The sequence below is a fragment of the Sus scrofa genome, chromosome 9 (assembly GCF_054392235.1).
Source record: "Sus scrofa isolate SSC_HxYL_T2T_F1_AM1 chromosome 9, Sscrofa_HxYL_maternal_Yorkshire_Landrace_v2.0, whole genome shotgun sequence".
NCBI lineage: Eukaryota > Metazoa > Chordata > Mammalia > Artiodactyla > Suidae > Sus > Sus scrofa.
The window spans coordinates 33114689-33138328 of NC_139391.1; the positions used below are offsets into that span (position 1 = coordinate 33114689).

Genomic DNA, 23640 nt, shown 5'->3' on the forward strand with positions numbered 1-23640 from the left:
TTTGCCCCCTGGAGTTCCCCTGAGAGAAGAAAGCATCCGATATCATTGACAATGAGTGTCTTCACAGAACATAAATTAAAAAATTCTCCTGCCGCCATTCAACTAATACTGCATGCAACTGTCTGTCTTCACCCCATTGCTAAAGAGGGGGCTGGAAAACGTCCCTGACTAGTAAAGGTAGTATTTTGTATTTACAATTTTTTTCTGACAGTTAACTTTTAAAATGTGATGGACAAATGGGCTCCTTTATGGTTCGTGTACGATTTACATATACACACATCTACATAAATGTATATATTCCGTTCTAGCCACATTCAGAAAAAAGGGGGAGTGAAGCCTGGCCTGAAACACCGTGTTCACTTTGCTAGTGATGAAAATAGGACACTTTTCGTTAATGCATTCGTCTCCAGAAGAGAAAAACAGAAAAGATAGTGATTATATAATAGATATGCCCCCCAACATTACAGAATCAAGGCTTCAAAATTAATCTGAGGCTGTTCTGCTTTCCAACACTTGGCTTTTTTCCCATCCCCAGGGCCAGCTGTGGAAGGTTGACGCCAGGCAGCTGCAAAGGGGAAATGGTTACAGCTGTTTACTTAGTTGCAGCCGAAACGCCTCCGGGCTGACTCCACCCTCAAACGCCGTCATCCACGCCGAGGGGAGGGTCCCATTGGAGGAATCCGGCCGGGAACTAATCCCGGCGAGTCGACGTGGGGAGAGGTTCGCCACCCGCGCCCGGGCGTTTCCCCAGGGCTTCCAAAGATTCAAACTCGACGGCTCTCGCCACGTCCCGCTCAGGAGGATGAGAGGGACAGCGAGGGAAAGTGCTCTCGCAGCGAGACTGAAGATTAGCACACCAAGCTCACGCCCAGCCCTGCCTTCCCCTGAGGGCTGACCGCGCGCTGGGTCCCGCTCTCCGCCCACAGACTCCGGGGCGCCCTCGCAGAGGGAGTGACGCGCACCCGGTCGGCGCGCTGACGTCATCGTGCGTCTGCGTGGGCCCTGAGCGGGCGGGGGGGGGCCCCAGGAGCTCTAACTGCGCAGCCCAGCCGGCAGTTCAGCCCGCGTCGTTGCTCCCGGGACTGTGGAGGCTCCTGGTGGCACTGCTGTTTCGTGTTGGACGCGTCTGCCCTGTGGTGAGTGCAGGTCCTTCCGGACCCAGGCCTCGCGGGGCTGGGTCGGGGCGCGCAGGCCGCGGGGCCTGCCTTCCCTGAGACTGCAGTTGGGCTGGGGAGGACAGGGCCGGGAGTCGGGGGTCGCAGGTAGCAGTTAGCTCTTTGCTACTCTACTGTCGAAGATGCTTTTGTTTAATTCGGAAGCTCCAGTTCCAAGACATGCTGTCGAAAATAATTTTTTTAATTGACCTGTTTACAAGTCTACTCTGGCCGCTTCTCACTTTTCTGGCCCTTGGCCTTTGGCCAAGATGTTTTAAGAGTTTTTGTAGGGTTTTAAACTTAACCCTCGGTATTCCTTTATTTAATATATTCAAACGGAGACAGTAACGTATCGGCTAGATCTCATGTTTCAGATAGGTACAACCCCGCTTTGCCACTTTAGTATTCTATTGTATATTGCGAGAAATAACTCGGGGAAATTAATAAAATTCCATAATTTCTCTTCTTTTTCCTTGCAGTCTGTCTCCTTCCCCTTCCCCCCAGCCACAGTTTACCTAAAGAGGGCAAATCCTGTACAGTTCCTGCAGATTAAAAATATGCAAAGATAGGACCTCAAGTCCTTGTGTAACGGAGGCATTCATTCAAGCGGTCACATTCCCAAGGCCAGTGTTTCATAGGCCATTGTGCTGTGTTTTGTTTTGTGAGTTGCTTTCTGCGAATTGTTGCTTTGGAATTGTGAAGGCATTGTATTCACGAGTTCCTGGTGAATTTTAACTCTTAGTAGTTTTTTTGCCTAGTTCTGGAGAGACTTGACATTAAGAAATAACGTTATTGTCTGGATAACTGCTGTACTGTTGATGATGGGTGCAGTCTATTTTTCACCCCTCCCTTTTTACCGCTAGTAAATTGCCATAGATAATTATCCTTAAACTAAATTATAAGTTGTCACCAGAAGAGGGGAGGAGGAGTTCCCGTTGTGGTGCAGTGGAAACGAATCCAACTAGGAACCATGAGGTTGTGGGTTCGAACCCTGGCCTTGCTCAGTGGGTTAAGGAGGTCTCAGACGCGGCTCGGATCTGATGTTGCTGTGGCTGTGGTGTAGGCCGGCAACTATAGCTCTGATTGGACCCCTAGTCTGGGAACCTCCTTATGCCCCGGGTGCGGCCCTAAAAAGCGCGCGCGCGCGCACACACACACACACACACACACACACACACACACACACACACACAGAAGGAGAGGGGAGGAGACCAGGGGCGAAGTATTTTACTATGTCCATCTGTCTTCAAAGTAGTACATTAAAAAAAAAAAATGTGTACTTATTGCTAAGGGGAGTATACTGCATTTATTTTAAAAGGCTTTGCAATTAATTTTGGTGACAAATTGCTGGAATTAAGATGTATTATTTAGGAGTTCCCGTCGTGGCGCAGTGGTTAACGAATCCGACTAGGAACCATGAGGTTTCGGGTTCGATCCCTGCCCTTGCTCAGTGGGTTAACGATCCGGCGTTGCCGTGAGCTGTGGTGTAGGTTGCAGACGCGGCTCGGATCCTGCGTTGCTGTGGTTCTGGCGTAGGCTGGTGGCTACAGCTCCGATTCAACCCCTAGCCTGGGAACCTCCATATGCTGCGGGAGCGGCCCAAGAAATAGCAACAACGACAAAAGACAAAAAAAAAAAAAAAAAAAAGATGTATTATTTAAAGTATAAGTCACTTTTAGAATTTACTGAATAAATTGAGAAAATTATAAACTGTATTTACTGTGAGAATATGGTTTTCTAAAATAGCTTTTGTTTTTTCTTTTCAGATTTACAGTCCTGAAGAGTCTACTTTTGCCCTCTCATTTTTTCCCATTGAAGTAATAAATCCAGTTGTGGAGACTCAGAAACTTTATGAAGGGATATAGTTTGCATTCTGTGCAATGTAATTTTGTGTATGAATTATATTTTTAATTTATGAAGGGTTTTCAGAAAGAAGGCTAGTAGGGTTAATTATTGGTACATTACGCATGAATAGTGATTCTGTTGATAATGCAGTATCTTCTTAGGCTTATGTGTTAACACTAGAAAGGACAAACTGTATCTTGATAAATATTTACCTTTAATTACAAAATGAGTAATATACATGCATGATTCTTAAACAAAAAAGTTAATTTTTTAAGAAAGTTTCTCCTGTGAAAATTTTATGGTTAACTAGTTAAATTTATGGAGAAAATACCCTCAATTGATCAAGTGTAATAAACTGTTTGCAAAGTTAGGAAGAAAAACAACATAATGATGCTGCAGGTAATGGAAACAAATATAGACAATATTTAACAAAGATGGAAGAGTTATCAGTTTTTGAAGGAAGCAGAATTCATTTCCTTTGACATCACACAGGCTTCAAGAAAGCTAGTAGGTATTGACATCCCCGAAAGTTGTTAGCTGAAGCTAATTTAACCTTCTTAAGTAAATACTGCATTGGTAAACTGTGAAATTAGCTTTTAGATAATGCGACCATATGGAGACTTTAATTCTTTTTTACTAGAATAAAAGATTTTTTAAAGTATCATACTAAAGTGCTGGTAGGGAAAGAAGCCTGCATTTAGTTTTTTTCCTCTTGTAGAATAATAATTAATTGGCTTTATATCCAGGCTTTGTAACTTATAACCAAAGGCAAATTAAAGGCATAATTTAGGTATTCTATCCTTGTTTAGAATTTTGGGACTATAAACCTCTGTTTTAACATTTTCAGAAGTGTGTTAGCTTCTTTCATGCTGTTAGGTTAGTATTGTACCAAATAATGAGCAAATAGCACCGGAGTTGTATAATCCCAGAGTATTAAGTAGTGTCTTGGTAGTTAGGAGATTCATCCTCCTGAGTATAAACTCAGATCTAAATCTAGTAAGGAAGGTTTAGTGAATTTTATATAAGTGGGAGCCTATCATTTGATTCTTTTTCATGATAAAAATCTAGTGTGATGAGAAGAGAAATTTCACGTGAAGGATTTTAGCCATCAAAAAGTACAATCACTTATGCACAAAACTATCTCCCAAGACTTGTCCCAGGTCCCTCGTATTGAAAAATTAAGAGTGTGATGGAAGATAGCACGATCTTGTCAAATTGGACAGTTGGCAACAAACAAAAAATGAAATATGACTTTTCCTGTGAACTCTACCGAATGTCTACATATTCGGCTTTCCCTGCTGGAGTTCCTGTCTCAGAAAGGAGTCTTGCTCGTGCTGGTTTTTATTACACTGGTGTGAATGACAAGGTCAAATGCTTCTGTTGTGGCCTGATGCTGGATAACTGGAAACAAGGAGACAACCCTATGGAAAAGCATAAACAGCTATATCCTAGCTGTAGCTTTGTTCAGAATCTAGTTTCTGTCACTTGTCTGGAATCCACCTCTAAGAATGCTGCTGCTTCAATGAGAAATAGTTTTACACATTCGTTGTCGCCCACTTTGGAACATGGTAACACTTCCAGTGCTTCTTATTCCAACCTTTCACCAAACCCTCTTAATTCTAGAGCAGTTGAAGACTTCTCCCCACTGAGGACTAACCCCTACATTTATGCGATGAGTACTGAAGAAGCCAGATTTCTTACTTACCAAACGTGGCCATTAACCTTTTTGTCACCATCAGAATTGGCAAGAGCAGGCTTCTATTATATAGGACCTGGAGATAGAGTAGCCTGCTTTGCCTGTGGTGGGATGCTAAGTAACTGGGAACCGAAGGATGATGCCATGTCTGAACACCGGAGACACTTCCCTAACTGTCCATTTTTGGAAAATTCTCAGGACACACTGAGGTTTAGCATTTCAAATTTGAGCATGCAGACACACGTGGCTCGACTGAGAACTTTTATGTATTGGCCATCTACTGTACCAGTTCAGCCTGAGCAGCTCGTAGGCGCTGGTTTCTATTATGTGGGTAAGAAAATGTTTAGCTATACATTTTATCTGGTTCATTTTGATTTATATATCAGAAGGCCTGTGCATTCAGTTTTATTCTTGTGTTTTCTTTAGGTCGCAATGATGATGTCAAATGCTTTTGTTGTGATGGTGGCTTAAGGTGTTGGGAATTAGGAGATGACCCCTGGGTAGAACACGCCAAGTGGTTTCCAAGGTAATTGTTTTAAAAGGTATTTCTATACAAAACTCTGCTTAAAAGAAGTAGGCATGGAGTTCTCTTGTGGCACAGTGGGTTAAGGATCTGGCGTTGTCATTGCAGCGGCTTGCATTGCTGCTCTGGTGCAGGTTCAACCCCTGGCCTGTCGTTGGCCTGGAAACTTATACATTCCCCAGCTGTGGCCAAAAGAAGAAAAAAAAACTAGGTGTGCTGGCATGATTAAGTTTACATTTCAGTGTAACAGAGCTTCTTTATACTCTTAGGGAATTAGGCTTTGAAAACACCAAATTGTGATATTTTAGTGGAAAATGTAGAGAATTCTGTGATCTCTTCTTTTGTAAGCTGTGTATTCAGGATATAATTTAATATTCTTAGACGACTCACTTAACAATTACGGCCATACGTTTCATTTGTATATTTTTCATTTTGCTTTAAAGAAGACTTAAGGATCATAAAAATATGTAAAAAAAAGAAGGAAAAAGATAAGGTGAAAGGAGAAAAGAAGGATGGATCTAGTAATAGGACAAATATAAATATGCATAGAATAAAAAAAGCTAATTATATAATCAGAATTACATCTGATAATAATTATATTTTTTCTATACAGTTTTATCTTGTGCTATGTCACTTATCTCCCTTTAGTCTCTTTTGTTTCTGCTAGTATCTCCTGTGTTTTACTATAGCCTAGAAAGAATTTAGAGGCAGTGTTGTTGTTGGAAATTAATTATATCTTTTGTTACTGAGTCGCTGTGTGAACTTGGACAAGTCATGTGACCGCTTTGAACCTTTCTTCATCTGTAAAATGAAAGAGTTGGACTAGACAATATTGTTTTTTTTTAATTGTAAAATGTACATAAAATTTGCCATTTTAACCATTTTAAAGTATACAGTTCTGTGGCATTAAGTATATTCACATTGTTCCTCATTCATTACCACCATCTATTTCTAGACTTTTATCTTCCCAAACTGAATCTTGTACTCATTTCATTAATTCCTAATATCTCCCTCTCTCTCCCCCCATTTCCTGGTATCCACCATCTACTACTTTCTGTCTCCATGAATTCGACTATTCTAGGAACTTCGGAACTTTATATAAATGGAATGATACTATATATAAATTATGTTTTGACTTGAGTGCCTTTCACAGTAATGAGGAATCTCTTGAACCTCTTTAATACAATATATCAAAATAAACTTTGACTTTCTGATTCTGAAAAGTGATATATATGTATATTTTAAGTTGTTTTTGTGGGAAAAAGGCATGTCGTATATTCAGAATTTTAAGTGATCTCATTATGCTTGGCTCTATGACATTATGTATATATAATTTGAAATTTAACACTGTATTAAGACAAAAACAGCTTTCCAATGACAGTGTTTCAATTGCTACAGTTTGTCCTTTATAAAACAAAACAAAACAAAATCTTGGTTTATTTCTATAATTTGTGTTTTGTTTTAAATGGTTAAATAAAGGAAAAGGCCAGGAATGATTTTTGTAAACACTCCTGAAAACAGCAAATTTCAACAGTGGGTAGTCTTTAATCTCAGAAAATGTAAAGTTAAAATGGGTGATCATTGTCACTGTATTTTAACACAGTTTATTTATTCATTTATCAAATATTTGGGTGCCTATTGGACACTATTCCCCCCTTAAAATTTTTAGTAATAATCATTCAAAAGAAGAGATAATAAGGTTTACATTTCTATATACCAAAGGAATTTCCTTTTTCATGTATTGGTATTTACATGGCAGCATGAAGTCTAAAATGAAAAATCAAGCCAAAGGAAACAGAAAAACCAAATTAAAATAAAAGGCAAAAATTTTGCTGCTGTTACATATGAGGTTGAAAATGAAATCAAAGGGCAGACAAATGCTGGTTTTTGCAGCAGACCAGTGAAAATGCTGGGATTTATGACAATGGAGCATGATAATTCATGACAATAACAGTGTTATTTGGAGTGGAAGCAAGATTCCTAGAAGTAAGTAGTTGGAAGTAATGATGGGAAATCAACCAGAGATCATCATGAGGATCTTTTTTCCCCTTCTAGTATTTTTTTTTCTTTGTCTTGTCCTTTTTTTTTTTTTTTTTTTTTTTTTTTAAGGGCCGCACCCATGGCATATGGAGGTTCTCAGGCTAGGGGTCTAATCAGAGCTGTAGCTGCCGGCCTACACCAGAGCCACAGCAATGCCAGATCTGAGCCGCATCTGTGACCTACACCACAGCCCATGGCAATGCCAGATCCTGAACCCACTAAGCGAGGCTGGGGATTGAACCTGCAACCTCATGGTTCCTAGTTGGATTCGTTTCTGCTGCACTGCCACAGGAACTCCCCCTTCTAGTATCTTTTTTAAAATTGAAATATAGTCGACAGACAATATTATGGTAATTTCATGTGTACTATGTGGTGACTTGACATTTGTGTACATTATGAAACAATTACTACAAGTCTAGTAACCATCTGTCCCCACACAGAGCTATTGCAGTATTATTGGCTATATTCATATATTATATTACATTCCTATGGCTTATTTTATAACTGAGGTTTGTACCTCTTAATCCCTTTCATTTTATCCCTTTTTCCTTGTATCCCCATGGATACTATTTTAAATGCTGGGGATATTGCAGTGAATAAGACAGACAAAAATCTCTGTCCTCATAGAATTTATTGGAGAAGGGGAAATATGGGCAGTGCTCATTACATTTCCTGTCTTTAGTCATTATGAATATAAGCTAGTCAATCCCAGAATAAAAATAATTTAGAACTATATATAGTTCAAGAACAGTGAAAACCAGCTGTGTTTTCTGAGTGATGAGCTTGAGTCTTAAGCCTGCTTGTAGGATTTCTACTAATTCTACCCATTCACCAGTTGAAGAACATTTGGGTTATTTCCAGTTTGGAGCTATAATGGATAAAGCCACTCTAAACATTAATAAACCTTTGTGGACATATGTTTTTGTTTTGCTTAGGTAAATACGTAGGAGCGGGATTAGTGGGTTGGATGGCAAGTTTTTTCATAACTTTATAAGAAACTGGTAAATTGTTTTCTGAAGGGGCTGTACCATTTTATTCTTAGTTCCCACCAGCAAAGTATGAGCCCTCCAAGTGTTCCACATTCTTACCTATACATGGTATTGTCAGTCTTTTTGATTTTAGTCATTCTTATTTATTTCTTTATTTTACAGTCACACCTACGGCACATGGAAGCTCCCAGGCTAGCGGTCAAATCAAAGCTGCAGCTGCCAGCCTGTGCCACAGTCTCAGCAACGTGGGATCTGAGCTGCATCTGCGACTACACCACAGCTTGTTGCAACGCTGGATTCTTAACCCACTGAACAAGGCCAGGGACTGAACACACATCCTCATGGATACTAGTTGGGTTCATTACTGCTGAGTCACAATGGGAACTCCTGATTTTAGCCATTCTAATAGATGTGTAGTGGTATTTCACTGTGAGTTTAATTAGCATTTCCTTAATGATTAATGATGGTGAGCTGCTTATTTGCCATCTGTATACTGTTGTACCTCAGTATCGGTGGGGGATTGGTTGGTCCCAGGACACTGCCAAGGAGTCCCCTCAGGAAACCAAAATCCAGGGATGCTCAAGTCCCTTATATAATGGCTTGTACAGTCGGCCCTCTGTATATAGGTTTCTCCATCTTTAGAACTGTATTTTCTTTGGTGAAGTGTCTGTTCAAATCTTTTTACCATTTCAAAGTTTTTTTAAACTAAGTTTTGAGAGTTCTTTATATATTCTGGATAGAAGATCTTTATCAGATGTATTTTGCAAAGTTGCAGTCTGTGGCTTGTCCTCACTTTTTTTTAACACTGTCTTGTTGAACAGAAGTTCTGAATTTTGATGATGTCAGTTTATCAGTTTTGTCTTTGAGGGATAATGCTGTTGGTTTCTTAGCTAAGAAATCTTTAAGGACAAAAAGATTTTCTCCTGTGGTTTCTTCTACAAGTTATTTTGTTTTAGGTTTTATATTTAGGCATATGATTCATTTTTTATTTTTGTATATAGTGTGGGCCTTTAGATCAAGCCTCATTGTTTTTTCTATGTGTGTTTTATATATATATACATACACACTATATATATACATTGTATATGTATGCACTCTCTATATATACACACTACACACACACACACACACACATTTTGCTTTTTAGGGCCGTACCTGCAGCATATGGATGTTCCCGGGCTAGGGGGTTGAATTGGAGCTACAGCTTCAGGCCTACGCCACAGCAGTGTGGGATCTGAGCTGTGTCTTCAATTATACCACAGCTTGTGGCAACGCCAGATCCTTAACCCACTGAATGAGGCCAGAGATTGAACCTGCATCCTCATGGATACTAGTCAGGTTCGTTACTGCTGAGCCACAGCGGAAACTCCCTGTATATGTATATTGGGTTGTTTAGTACTTTTTGTTGAAAAATCAAGGACCAGAACAGAAACAGATGTTATGTGAACTTCCTGGAACACCTTTGAGAAATTATAGTGGTCTAAAAACAGGTATTCGGGAAACACTCACATTATGTGTGGATAAAAATACTTGATTCTGTATATTTTGGAGGGAGGGTTTGTGCTTCAAATGTAATGGAAGAGTGGACACTGGAGAAAGATTAGCAGTTATTTTGTGAAACATCACATTTTAGGAATACTAAATTGTAGTTCCTGAAACTATGTTAAGTGCCCAAAGTAAAAAATTATCTAGAACAGCATTTTTCAAGCCTTTAGCTTATGCTCTTTTGAGATCCAGATCCTTTTATTGTGGTTATTGTGCTAATGCAATTAAATAGAAAATATTGGAATGCATCAATGCATAGTAAGAGTCTGTAATGTTTTATGAGAATTTTGTTCTTGTTAGCTGTATATGTATATTAGATTGTGAAGCAGAATGTTTGTACAATGGGGCATAGTCAGAGTTTGAAAGCCACTTTTCTAGAATGATCAGATTATATTTTTGGTATAAAAGAATTAAATTTTCCTCTTATGTTTGAGGTGTGAGTTCTTGATACGTATGAAAGGGCAGGAGTTTGTTGATGAAATTCAAGCTAGATATCCTCATCTTCTTGAACAGGTAAATATGCTTTTATAATTGGTGACATTGAATTCTCTAAGTAATAATTACAAATTATGATTAGAAGTGATATTTACATCTGTTTTCTCATTAATTATAGTTACATGTTTTGTGTACATCTTAAAGGCACTTTTAGGCCTTTTTTTCTAACTAATTTTTGTTTAGGGGCTTTTAAAAAAAGACTTTTTCAGAAACAGACTTACAGACATAAAGAACAGACTTGTGGTTGCCGTGGGGTGGGGTGGGGAGTGGGATGGACAGGGAGTTTGGGGTTTGTAGATGCAAACTATTATATTTAGAATGGATAAGCAGTGAGGTCCTGCTGTATAGCACAGGGAACAATACCCAATCTCTAGAGAGTTCCTGTTGTGGCTCAGTGGGTTAAGAACCCATCATAGTGTCTGTGAGAAAGCAGGTTGGATCCCTGGCCTTGCTCAGTGGGTTCAGGATCCAGCGTTGCTGCGAGGTGCTGCAATAGGTCACAAATGTGGCTCAGATCCAGCATTGCTATGGCATGGGCTGGCAGCTACAGCTTAGATTCAGCTCCTAGCCCCAGGAACTTCCATATGCTGCAGTTGTGGCCTTTAAAAAAACAAAAACAAAATCAAAACCAAAAAAAAAACCCGGAGTTCCCGTCGTGGCGCAGTGGTTAACGAATCCGACTAGGAACCATGAGGTTGCGGGTTCGGTCCCTGCCCTTGCTCAGTGGGTTAACGATCCGGTGTTGCCGTGAGCTGTGGTGTAGGTTGCAGACGCAGCTCGGATCCTGCGTTGTTGTGGCTGTGGCGTAGGCCAGTGGCTACAGCTCCGATTTGACCCCTGTCCTGGGAACCTCCATGTGCCGCCGGAGCGGCCCAAAGAAATAGCAAAAAGACAAAAAAAAAAAAAAAACAAAACCAATCCCTTAGGGTAGACCATGATGGAAGATAATATAAGAAAAGGAATCAATATATACATACATACATATATATGTGTGTGTGTGTGTGTGTGTGTATGTATATGACCGGGTCACTTTGCTGTATAGCCGAAATTGGCAAGACATTGTAAATCAACTATACTTCAGTAATTTTTAAACAAGACTTTTAAAAAATTTTTTGAAAAATCACTCAACTTGCCACTGTGCAAATACGTGATGGGATTGGTGGAGTCTTAGCATCTCCTCCATCTTTTTGAGAAAAACAAGCAAAAAATAACTTGTTACAGGTTTGGACCATCTGAGAATGATTCAGCTGAAATACGACTTTCTAAGTGGAATAAGAAACCATAAATACTTGTTCCTGCTTTCCTGAAACTAGAGAAATCCTTGAATTCTATTTTTTGGGGGGGAGGGGCACACCTGTGGCATATGGAAGTTCCCAGGCTAGGGATGGCATTGGAACTGCGCTTGCTGGCCTAAGCCAAAGCCACAGCAACATGGGATCTGAGCCAGGTCTGCCAACTACACTATAGCTCAGGGCAACACCAGATCCTTAACCCACGGAGCAAGGCCAGGGATCGAACCCAAACCCTCACAGACACTATGTCGGGTCCTTAATTCACTGAGCCACAAAGGGAACTCCTTTGAATTCTAATTTGGAATAAGGTGAAGTTTAATGAAATTTTTTATGGTAATTAAGGTAAAACATAGCAAAGTGAGGTTACTATGTAAATGACCTGGTTTTCAAAAGCATGCGTACAGTGCTTAAGATAAACTTAATGTTGCTTTCTTCAGATTATTTGCGATTTCTGATTTTACCTGTTGTTTTTTCTCTTATTACATAGCTGTTGTCAACTTCAGATACTTCTGGCAATGAAAATGCTGATCCACCAAGTATGTATGAAAATGTTCCAAATATAGAATGGTATTTTTTAATGAGAATATTAAGAATGAAAGTATGTGAACAAAGGGTTTCTGAGGTGATAGAAAAAATTGCTAGGAATTGTGTATCTACTAAGATTCATGACAGTTTTAGAGGATTCTTGGAAATATTCTAGTTTTTGTTTTTAAAGTGCTGACCTTCCAACTGGGGAGACAAGACAGATGCAAAAGAATAACCATAATAAATACCTCAAAGAATACCAAATGAGAGGAGCAAATAATAAATCCTCCAAAGAGGAAAAGTTAGCTATAAACTAGCATGTTTGAAAAGACCCAGTTCACATGATTTGAGAATTGGGCTAAATATTAGCTTATGTGCCAGGTAAGTAGTATTTTAGTGTAAGGATAGGAAATATATCTTCTGATTATAATTTAATTGTAGTCACATCTGTCATTTAGTGTACACTATTATTCAGGTCCACTGTTTCCTTATCAATTTTTTCTCTGGATGGTGTATCCAGTGTTGAAAGTGGGGTGTTGAAGTCCTCTACTATTATTGCATTGTTTTCTGTTTCTCCCTTTAGTTTATTGCTTTAAATATTTTGGAGTTCCCGTCATGGTGCAGTGGTTAACGAATCCGACTAGGAACCATGAGGTTGCGGGCTCGATCCCTGCCCTCCCTCGGTGGGTTAACGATCCGGTGTTGCCGTGAGGTGTGGTGTAGGTCGCAGACATGGCTCGGATCCCGCGTTGCTGTGGCTCTGGTGTAGGCCAGTGGCTACAGCTCCGATTCGACTGCTAGCCTGGGAACCTCCATATGCCGCGGGAGTGGCCCAGGAAATGACAAAAAGACAAAAAATAAAAATAAATATTTAGCTGCTCCAGTGTTTGGGGCATATATTTTATAATTGTTTTATATACTTTTGATGAATTGACCCCTTTATCAGTGTATATAGTGACCTTATTTGTCACTGATTTTGACTGCACGTCTATTTTATTTTATGTAAGTATAGCACCTCTCTTTTGATTACCATTTGCATAGAACATCTTTTACTATCTTTTCCCTTTCAGCCTCTCTTTGTCCTTAAAGCTAAAGTGATTTTTTTTTGTTGTTTTTGGTTGTACATGTGGCATGCAGAAGTTCCTGGGCCAAGGATCCAGTGTGAGCCACAACAGTGACAATGCCAGATCCTGAACCTTCTGAGCCACCAGGGAACCTCCAAAGTGATTCTTTTGTAGGCAGCATATTGGATCTTGTGTTTTTTTAATGCCCACACCTGCAGCATATGGAAGTTCCCAGGCTAGGGGTCCTATCAAAGTTACAGCTGCTGGCCTACACCATAGCCACAGCAACACCAGATCAGAGCCACACCTGCAACCTACACTGCAGCTTGTGGCAACACCAGGTTAACCCACTAAGTGAGGCCAGGGATTGAACCTGCATCCTCATGGACACTATGTTGGGTTCTTAACCCAGTGAGCCATAATGGGAACTCCGTGGTCTTACTTTTTTTTCTTTTTTTTTTTTTAGTTAATCTATTCAGCCATTCTCTGTTTTTTTTTTTTTTGCTATTTCTTTGGGCCGCTCCCGCGGCATATGGAGGTTCCCAGTCTAGGGGTCGAATCGGAGCTGTAGCCACTGGCCTACGCCAGAGCCACAGCAACGCAGGATCCGTGCCGCGTCTGCAACCTACACCACAGCTCACGGCAACGCCGGATCGTTAACCCACTGAGCAAGGGCAGGGACCGAACCTGCAACCTCGTGGTTCCTAGTCGGATTCGTTAACCACTGCGCCACGACGGGAACTCCCATTCTCTGTCTTTTGACTGGAGAATTTAGCCCCTTTACTTTTAATTATTGATATTGTAATTATTGGTATATTAGGACTCATTATGACTTTAATTGTTTTCTGACTTGGTTTTTTGTTTTTTTGTTTTGTCTTTTTTTTGTTGTTGTTTTTGTTTTTGTCTTTTTTGCCATTTCTTGGGCCGCTTCTGTGGCATATGGAGGTTCCCAGGCTAGGGGTCTGACCGGAGCTGTAGCCGCCGGCCTACGCCAGAGCCACAGCAATGCAGGATCCGAGCCACGTCTGCAACCTACACCACAGCTCATGGCAACGCCGGATCCCTAACCCACTGAGCAAGGCCAGGGATCGAACCTACAACCTCATGGTTCCTAGTCAGATTTGCTAACCGCTGTGCCATAATGGGAACTCCTTGTTTGTCTCTTTTACTATCTTCCTTTCTGATTAATTTCTGTAGTAGTGTAATTTAATTTCTCTTTATACTTGGTGTATCTGCTATAGGTTTTTCTTTGTGTTTAGACCGTAAAGCTTACATAAAATATAGATATAATAATCTGTTATTATTTCTTCAAATAAGCTATCTCCCCTTTTCTCTAGTATTCCCATCATATGAATGTTTATTTGCTTGGTGGTGTCTCATAATTCATGTAGGTTTTCTTTCCTCTTTTTCATTATCTTTTTTTTTTGTTGTTCCTGTAACTGGCTGATTTCAGATCTCTGAGTTATCTGATTTCTTTCTTCTGTATCATTAAGTCTGTTGTTGAAGCTCTCTATTGAATTTTTCAGTTCTGTCCGTATATTCTTCAGCTCCAGGTTTTATGTTTGATTCTTTTTTATGTTTTCTCTTTCTTAATTAAATTTCTGGTTTTGTTCATGCTGTGTTATCTTCATTTCATTTAGTTTATTTTGTTCTCTTGAATTTTTTTTCGTTTCTTTAAGGTGATTTGATTGAGTTCATTGTCAGACAAATCATAGATTTTCATTTCTTTGGGGTCACTTTTGGATTTGTTTCCTTTGATGGTGTCATATGTACCTGATTTGTGTGATACATGTAGTTTTGCCTTGGTGTCTGTGCAGACACCTCTTCCAGTCTTTATTGACTGGTTTTGGCAGGTAAAGACCTTCTTCTTTCAGTCCTGATGGATATGGAGCTGTTTCTGGGTCTGTGGCTGGGACCACAGTCGGGGATTTCATCTCCTTGGTACAGGCCAGTCTTCTCAAAATGGCTTTCATTGGTCTTGCAATATACTGTGGCTTCATAATCCTACATCTGAATCCCAAAGCCTCGCACAAAGGCCCTTGTATCTGTGGATAGATTCCAAATTGTTGTTGAGTGGGGATACAAGTGGGAAACAGCATAACTGACAGTCTTGCTGTCATTACTCTCATCCCTCTTAAGGTATCTTCTTCAATTGGCTTTCCAGACACCACATTCTTGGTTCTCCTATTGCCCTGGTTGATCATGAATAATTTTCCTTGGTGGTTACTCCTTTTTCAAATCTCTAAATAATGGAGTATATCTCAGTGTTCAGCCCAGATTTCTGCATTTCCTGAGCTCCAGACTGGCAGGTCCAACTACCTGTTTAAATCTCTACTTGGTTATAACGGGTGTCTCAGGATTAATGTGACCAAAGCAGACATTTTCTTCCTGTCCTTCATCCCTTATATTTGCTTTTTCTCTGGTCTTCCCAACTCAGTTAAAGGCATCCACTTGCTAAGGTCAAAAGTTGGCCTAAGTTAGGCATCATCTCCGATTCCTCCTTTGACTATGTATATTTAACCTATTAGAAGTCCTTTCATTTCAGGTTTCATAATATGTCCCAGATCTTACCACTTCTTTCTATCTCCACCACTGTCTACATGATCTGAGCTGCCATCACCTGTCATAAAATCCTAATAGGTCTCCCTGATTCCGTTTTACCTCACTAAAATTTATCACAGAGTTGCCACAGTCATTCTTTTTTGAAAAAACAGATCAGATTTCATCAGTCTTCTGCTTAAAACCCTCCTAGAACATTCTAGCAAAATATAAACTCCTCGAAAGGCTGTACAAAATGTAAACTCCTTGAAAGGCTGAATCACCTTCTTCTCTGACTTTCTACCATATTTCGATTTCTTGCCTATGTCAAGCTTTTTCTTGACTATGTCAAGCTATGTCAAGCTCAAGCCTTTTTCCTGACTTGAAGCGTTCACACTTGTGTTCTCTTTGCCTGGAAGATGTCTTTCAGTATTCCCATAGCTCACTCCTTATCATTCAAATGTTTTGTCCTGGGGTTCTCTTCAGACAGGCTTTTCACGTATGTTTGATCAAAGGAGCAAATACATGTTATGTTTATATTTATTATAAAACACTTTTCCAGCAGATGGCAGTAAAGTGTCTTGAAGAGTGATGTCTTTTCGTAATTTTCACAGAAGTGCTGTGTTAGCTAACATTGACCCTGTCATTAGAAAATGCTTCCCTAATCACTCTATGTAAATTGTAGTCCTATTTCCTAGTTTGTTTTAGTAACCTTAACACCCTTAACATTGCTTTATTTTCTTCAGAATATCTGTCAATATCTGAAATCATGCTACTTCATTAATCACATTTTTACCACATTTTTAGATGTATTTTGTGTGAACTAGTCTCCCATTTTACTGTTCTTCCCATCTTTGTTTGCTTTATTCTCTCTGCCTCATTTATCCACCTCTCTAGAGCCTGTCCATCCTTCAAATCCAGACTCTAATGCCACCTTTTCCGTGAAGTCTTTTGTCAGTTCCCCACTTTTCTAGCTGAATTGAGATAATTTCTCACCTCTAAATTTGTGTAGCATCTCAGTTTTCAAAAATAGCTGTACATTAGAATTGTTTGGGGAATTTTTAGAAGATTCCAATGCTCCATCTCTAGAGTTTCTAATTAACTAGGTGTAGGACGTAGCATGGAAAGTAGTATCTCAAAAGTATAGCCTGTTACTACACTCTCATTTGATCCTTATCAGGTTCAAACTTTTGTTGGAGTTGTAGATTGTTACATATAGCCTAATTTACTTTACCAGGATATAACCAGCAGTGAAGATTGTGTCATAGTCATTATAGTTCTGTGTATTTCTATATTCATGGAATTTACACAAATATGTCTTTTAAAATAGTTGTTCATTTTGGGCCTGGAGAAAATTCTTCAAATGATGTAGTCATGATGAATACACCTGTGGTTAAAGCTGCCTTGGAAATGGGCTTCAGTAGAAGCCTGATAAAGCGGACAATTCAGAGTAAAATCCTAACAACTGGAGAGAATTATAAAACAGTTAATGATATTGTGTCAGCACTTCTTAATGCTGAAGATGAAAAAAGAGAAGAAGAGAATGAAAGACAAACTGAAGAAACAGCCTCAGGTACTTGGGAATGGTGGTCACCTGCATTCTTTCTCAGTGGGGCTCATAGGACTGTCTCAGATGATGCAGGAGAGTGCCATCCCCATCTAGCCACTGACTGCTGTTGGCAGCCACCAGTTGTTTCCAAATTTCACATCCCCTTTTCCACCGTGGGCAGTGTATTACCCTAGTTGAGAACCACTGACTATAATTTTTTTCTGAATGTTTAGTTTCCAAGAAGATCCTTGATTTATGTTCATCAGAAGATTTTAGCATAACTTCTTTCTTTAGTGATATTGCATTTCTTCCTCAAATATAGCAGATATAAACTATTTTGAAAAAGCAAGATTTTAAAGTTGGGTTCATGTCTTAAGTTCCTTCAAATCATATTCTTAAAATGGTATTTGACTGTAATCCTTGCTTAGTGATACTTACACAAAAAAATAGAACCCAGGATGAAATCCCAGGGTTCGATGAGAAGCACCAAACCCAAAGATAGTAGAGAGCTGATTTTGGTATTCATCCAGATTGTGTTAAGCCTCAGAGTCCCAAACAGGTCTTTTGGAACAGGTCCTTCAACAAATAAGAATTGAGAATGAGCACCTGTGCCAAACACTCGTGGTGCTTACTTTCAAGGAGCTTATAGACTAGCTCTGGATACTAGTATGCCAAAGTTAGGGTTAAAAAGCCAGCAGAGGAGTTCCTGCTGTGGTGCAGCAGGTTAAGTATCTGGTGTTGTCTTTGTGGTGACTGGAGTTTGGTCCCCAGCCCAGTGCAGTGGGTTAAGGATCTGGCATTGCCACAGGTGTGGCATAGGTCACAGCTGCAACTCGGATTTGATCCCTGGCCCCAGAACTTCCATATGTCGTGGGTGTGTCTGAAAAAAGGAAAAAAAAAAAAAAAAAAAAAAAGCCACCAGGGGTGAAGGTTGCACATATAATATAAATTGGAGTATTGGGTTGGAAGAGACCTTTTCTGTTTAAGCTTGTAAGTAATGATAAAAATAGTAGGAGAACCTTATTGTGTGGCCATGTAGCAAAATGTTTAAAGTTTGATTTCTGTTTGAGATAGATTTGTGTTTAAATCCTGGCTCTGTCAGCAGGTTGGCAATATATTTAATCAGACCTCAGTTTTCTTATCTGTAAAGTGGGAGTGATAATAGTACAAGTTGCATGGGGTGGCTATAAAATTAAATGAGGTGTTACAAATAAAGCAGTTTAGTCCAGTGCCTAGCACATCAAAAAATTTTTTTAGGTGGATTGATTTAGGAAGTGGGAGGGTCTTTGTGACAGAAAGGGTCTGAAGAGAGTGAAAAGATTTAAGATTTATTAACTAGTAATAAGACACAGGTTAAATGAAATCTCTGTTCATAATCTAGTCACTATAGTTATATGGACTTACTTGTACTTTGTAAGGTTCAGAGAATAGTCTCAAATTACTGATTTGAAATTATTTCTTCGTAAGAGAAAAAAGTCAAATAAGGAACAGGGAGGAAGTGTTTAGGGTGCTGATAAGAGAAGATCACTGATATCTAGACTAGAATGGGAAGTTAGCAAAGCCAGGAGGCAGCTCTTGTGTTAGTAGAGTGGGGATAATGTGGAGATACTACCTCAGGTGAAGGATAGATTTGTTAGTAGTGAGGGAGTTAAAAGTAGAAGGATCTAACTTGTGGTCACAGAAGGGAATTTCATAATTCTGAGATGACTAGAGCATTTCACTTCCAGAGAAAAGTAAAAGAGGAAGGAAAACAGTCTTTTTGTTTTAAAACAACTCTTCAATAGACTTTTTTATTTCTCATTAAAATTGTACGGAAAGCAGGCAATAAATATGATTGGGACATCAGAAGGAGGAACTTTTTGAAAACTACGTCAGAAATTCATGCCCCTATTCCATAAATGTAGAATATTTAACTATAGATTTTGTGTGACTGGAGGTTAAAGGAGGAAACATTACTTAAAAAAAAAGATGAGTGCTTGCTTCTGCCGCACATATACTAAAATTGGAACGATACAGAGAAGATTAGCATGGCCCCTGTGCAAGGATAACATGCAAATTCATGAAGGGTTCCATATTTTTACTTATATCTGGAATCTAATGTATGGCACAAGTGAACCTTTCCACAGAAAAGAAAATCATGGACTTGGAGAATAGACTTGTGGTTGCCGAGGGGGAGGGAGTGGGATGGATTGGGAGCTTGGGGTTAATAGATGCAGATGATTGCCTTAGGAATGGATAAGCAATGAGATCTTGCTCTGTGGCACTGGGAACTTTGTCTAGTCACTTATGATGGAGCATGATAATGTGAGAAAACAGTATATACATGTATGTGTAACTGGGTCACCTTGCTGTACAGTGGAAAATTGACAGAACACTGTAAACCAGCTATAATGGAAAAAAAAAATCATTGTATATAAAATTAAAAAAAAGATTAGGCTTGATTCACATGCAGTTTTTGTTTTTGGGTTTTTTTCCGGCTGCGGCATGGGTAAGTTACCAGGCAAGGGATAGAACCTGCGCCACAGCAGTGACAATGCCAGATCCTTATCTTCTACCAGGGAACTCCTATGCAGGTTTTTTTGCTATAAACCTAGACATTTATATGTCTTAGATATTGTGTTAAAATACTTCACATGTGTTAAACTCATTTAGCCCTTGTAACCCAGTTTACAGATGAGGAATCTGAGGTGGGCGGAGGCACATAGTAAGTGGCTAAGCCAGCTTGGAGATACAGTTCTGTCATCACTCTTTAACACTGCTTACTGCTTCTTAAACATGGAGGTGAAAACACTAATCTAGGAGTCCTGGTTCTACAACTGATTCTTTATGTGACCTTGAACAAGCCACTCATTCTCTCCTGAGTCTTTCTCCTTATCTGAAAATTAGAAGCAGTCATAGCTGTCTTGTTTAATTGGTAAGATCTTTTTATCAAATGAGGTAATTTATATGAAAATGCTTATAAAAAAGTAAAGTGATATAATGCAAGGAGAAGTCAGTATTAATTCCATGGTGGCAAGGTTGGCAAATTTATACTGTTATCTAAAATTTTCTGCTTACTTTCTATAGAGTAAAACAGTGTTCTAAGACAAGAATCTAAAAAGTGACAAAAACAACCCATGCGTGTACTATGTAATATGTATCTTAACTAAATCTTCTGAACGTTTTTCAAGTGACAGACATTAGATTGCAGACAAATAATTTTGTCTTTCTTTTTCGAGCTATTAGTGTCTGAATTGTTCATAGGATTGGTTGTTGGTAACTATATGTATGTAATTGGAATGGTTTATAATCTAATGGATTTTTTCTTTTTTTCTTTTTTTTTTAACATGAAGATGATTTGTCGTTAATTCGGAGGAATAGAATGGCGCTCTTTCAGCAGTTGACATGCGTGCTTCCTATCCTGGATAGCCTTTTAAAGGCCAGTGTGATTAATAAACAGGAACATGATATTATTAAACAGAAAACACAGATACCTTTACAAGCAAGAGAACTGATTGATACCATTTTAGTTAAAGGAAATAGTGCTGCCAACATCTTCAAAAACTGTCTTAAAGAAATTAACTCTACGTTATATAAGAACTTATTTGGTGAGTTTGTTGGTAAAGTTATTTTAGAAATTCTTGGAATTATGTTCATCTTTGTATTTGGCAAACAAAATTAATCAAGCTAGTTTATACATTTAACTTGTTCTAAAAAGTTGAAGTCTTTTATTGCCCAAGTAGAATGGCTAAATAATTTCTGATGATATATAGCTGGAATCTATGTTCAGTATATAATAGATGGAAAAAAATAGGTTATAGATGAAGCAGTCTTATATTTTGTAGAGTGATGCCTTTAAAACAATTTTTTTTAATTAAGGTGTAGTTGATTTACAATATTAGTTTCAGATGTACAGTGCAGTGATTCAGAATTTTTACACATTATACTCCACCTCTAGTTATAAAATATTGGCTGTATTCCTGTGCTGTACAATATATCCTTGTAGCTTGTTTATTTTATTCACAGTAGTTTGAATCTCTTAATCTCCTGCCCCCGCACTGGTAACCAGTAATTGGTTCTCTATGTTTGTTTCTTTTTTTTTTTTTTTGTCTTTTTGCCTTTTCTAGGGCTGCTCCCACGGCATATGGAGATTCCCAGGCTAGGGGTCCAATCGGAGCCGTAGCCACCGTCCTGCGCCAGAGCCATGGCAGTGCGGGATCCGAGAGTGTCTGCAGCCTACACCACAGCTCACAGCAATGCCGGATTGTTAACCCACTGAGCAAGGGCAGGGATCGAACCCGCAACCTCATGGTCTCTAGTTGGATTCGTCAGCCACTGCGCCACGATGGGAACTCCTATGTTTGTTTCTTTTTTGTTATATTCACGTAGCTGGTGTTATTTTTTAGATTCCACATGTAAGTGATAACAGTATATGTCCTTCTCTTTCTGACTTATTTCACTAAGCACAATACCCTCCAGGTTCAGCCATGATGTTGCACATGGTAAAATTTCATTTTTTTTTATGGCTGAATTGTTAGAGTGATGCTTTTTTTTGTATTTTTTCTTTCCTCAGTGGAAAAGAATATGAAGTATATTCCAACAGAAGATGTTTCAGGTAAAAACAAAATCAAGACTTAATACCAATATGAAATATTACCCTTTTATTATTATTTTTTAATGGGAGGTAAAGTACAAACTTCATCTCACTAAAATTTTTGTTGTTGCTAGGTTTGTCACTGGAAGAACAACTGAGAAGGTTGCAGGAAGAAAGAACTTGTAAAGTGTGTATGGACAAAGAAGTTTCTATTGTATTCATTCCTTGTGGTCATCTGGTAGTATGCCAGGAATGTGCCCCTTCTCTAAGAAAATGCCCTATCTGCAGGGGTATAATTAAGGGTACTGTTCGTACATTTCTCTCATAAGAGAAAAACAGGCTATATATTAGTCTATATATAAAAGTCTTTAAAATGTTATAACATTTGAATCTATCTGAAATAAAAATAATTGTTGGTTGTTTAATTAGTAATATTTGTATTCTCTTCTGCTTTCTCTGGTACTAGTAATCTTGTTTTCAAAACAGTATCATACATAATATTTAATCTTAATCTCTGTTTATGTGAAAGGAAGATTTATGTTTGAGCTATATTAGTGTACATGTATGGACACAGAAGTTAAAGGAGTAGTCTTAATGCTCTTAGGTACCATTTTAGGAGTGGCTGGATTTGGTATCTTTCTGAAAGCCTTGAGTCCTACTCTTGAGTGTAGTTGACAGGAACTGGAAGCCAGGAACTCTGGAGTTTATCACAGTTAATAGTGCCAAGTTCTCATTGGTGTTTTTTCACTTGTGTTGTAAAATACAGGTTTTTCTCTTATGGTAAAAAAGCTTTTCCCTAATGTGAGAAAGAAACATCTTTATATAGGTCTTTAAAAAAATTTCAATCATCACATTTTTTCTTTTAATTTAAAGAATAATTTCCATAAGCTTCATAGGGTTATAAGGATGATAATGTACATGAGCATAGTACTTGTCACATTGTAATCACAGATGCTAGCTATTAAATAAAAAATTGTATTCATGGAACAAATTACCAAGAAGTATTTTTTAACAGTAATGGGATTTATGAGAATTTCCTTTAGATGACAATATCAGTCTAGTTGCTTTGTATAATATTGGTATTATTTGAATTAAAAATCCGTATCAGAAATTCTAAACAAATGAAATTAGATAAATCTGGAGTTCCATTGTGACATAGGGAGTTAAGGATCTGGCATTGTCACTGCTGTGGCTTGGGTTGCTGCCATGGCATAGGTTCAATCCCTGGCCTGAGAATTTCTGCATGTTGGGGGCATGGCCAAAAAGAAAAAATAATATGTAAATCTTCATTGAGATTAAAAAAATAGTGTAATTGTTTTGTTACATAGACAGTGGGATGAGGAGGTAGAATATAGGCAGTGATAAGTATCTTTTTGGGTTTAGTCATATTTGACCTTTCCCAGATCTAGGTCTGTGGCAGATTTCTGAGACCAGTTGGAAAGGAGGTGTAATATTAAAATCGCTCAAATTTTCTTCTTATCCCAAACTCCTTTTTTTTTTCTTTTTTTGCCTTTTCTAGGGCCGCTCCCACGGCATATGGAGGCTCCCAGGCTAGGGATTGAATCGGAGCTGTAGCCACCGGCCTACGCCAGAGCCACAGCAACGCAGGATCCGAGCCGCATCTGTGACCTATACCATATCCTCAACCCACTGAGCAAGGGCAGGGAGCGAACCCGCAATCTCATGGTTCCTAGTCGGATTTGTTAACCACTGCGCTACGACAGGAACTCCCCCAAACTCCTTTTAAATAGAGTGTATAGTAGGATGAGGGAAAATTTCTCTATCCTTTTTTTCCCCCAGACTGCATAGGTG

At 38.9% G+C, this 23640-nt stretch overlaps 1 protein-coding gene and 1 non-coding gene across 16 annotated transcripts; both read left to right on the forward strand.

The window, feature by feature from the left end:
• The first annotated feature begins 672 nt into the window (after nucleotides 1–672).
• Nucleotides 673–22260, forward strand: BIRC2 (baculoviral IAP repeat containing 2). 15 transcript variants are annotated; one of them, XM_021062708.2, is made up of 10 exons: nucleotides 673–1136; nucleotides 1634–1815; nucleotides 2921–5026; nucleotides 5122–5221; nucleotides 10227–10305; nucleotides 12067–12115; nucleotides 17037–17279; nucleotides 20588–20842; nucleotides 21808–21849; nucleotides 21963–22260. In XM_021062708.2, the coding sequence occupies exons 3-10, from the start codon at nucleotides 4189–4191 to the stop codon at nucleotides 22154–22156; spliced, it is 1800 nt and encodes a 599-aa protein (XP_020918367.2). In that variant the 5' UTR covers nucleotides 673–1136; nucleotides 1634–1815; nucleotides 2921–4188; the 3' UTR covers nucleotides 22157–22260. The 15 variants fall into 15 exon arrangements, 9 of the variants coding, with proteins under 9 accessions (XP_020918367.2, XP_020918368.2, XP_084831980.1 ...); XM_021062709.2 differs by having other exon boundaries at nucleotides 1634–1777; XM_084975854.1 differs by lacking the exon at nucleotides 17037–17279.
• On the forward strand, nucleotides 19228–19334 carry LOC146399828 (U6 spliceosomal RNA). The gene has a single exon (XR_014816977.1). It is a non-coding gene; the product is annotated as a U6 spliceosomal RNA (small nuclear RNA).
• Nucleotides 22261–23640: the final 1380 nt, after the last annotated feature.

Bases quoted from the DNA above. Each gene is read 5' to 3' on its own strand.
- BIRC2 (XM_021062708.2), top strand. From the start codon at position 4,189: ATGGAAGATAGCACGATCTTGTCAAATTGGACAGTTGGCAACAAACAA. The intron at 10,306-12,066 runs GTAAATATGCTT...CTTATTACATAG, and splicing joins ATCCTCATCTTCTTGAACAG to CTGTTGTCAACTTCAGATAC. The intron at 17,280-20,587 runs GTACTTGGGAAT...TTTAACATGAAG, and splicing joins AACTGAAGAAACAGCCTCAG to ATGATTTGTCGTTAATTCGG.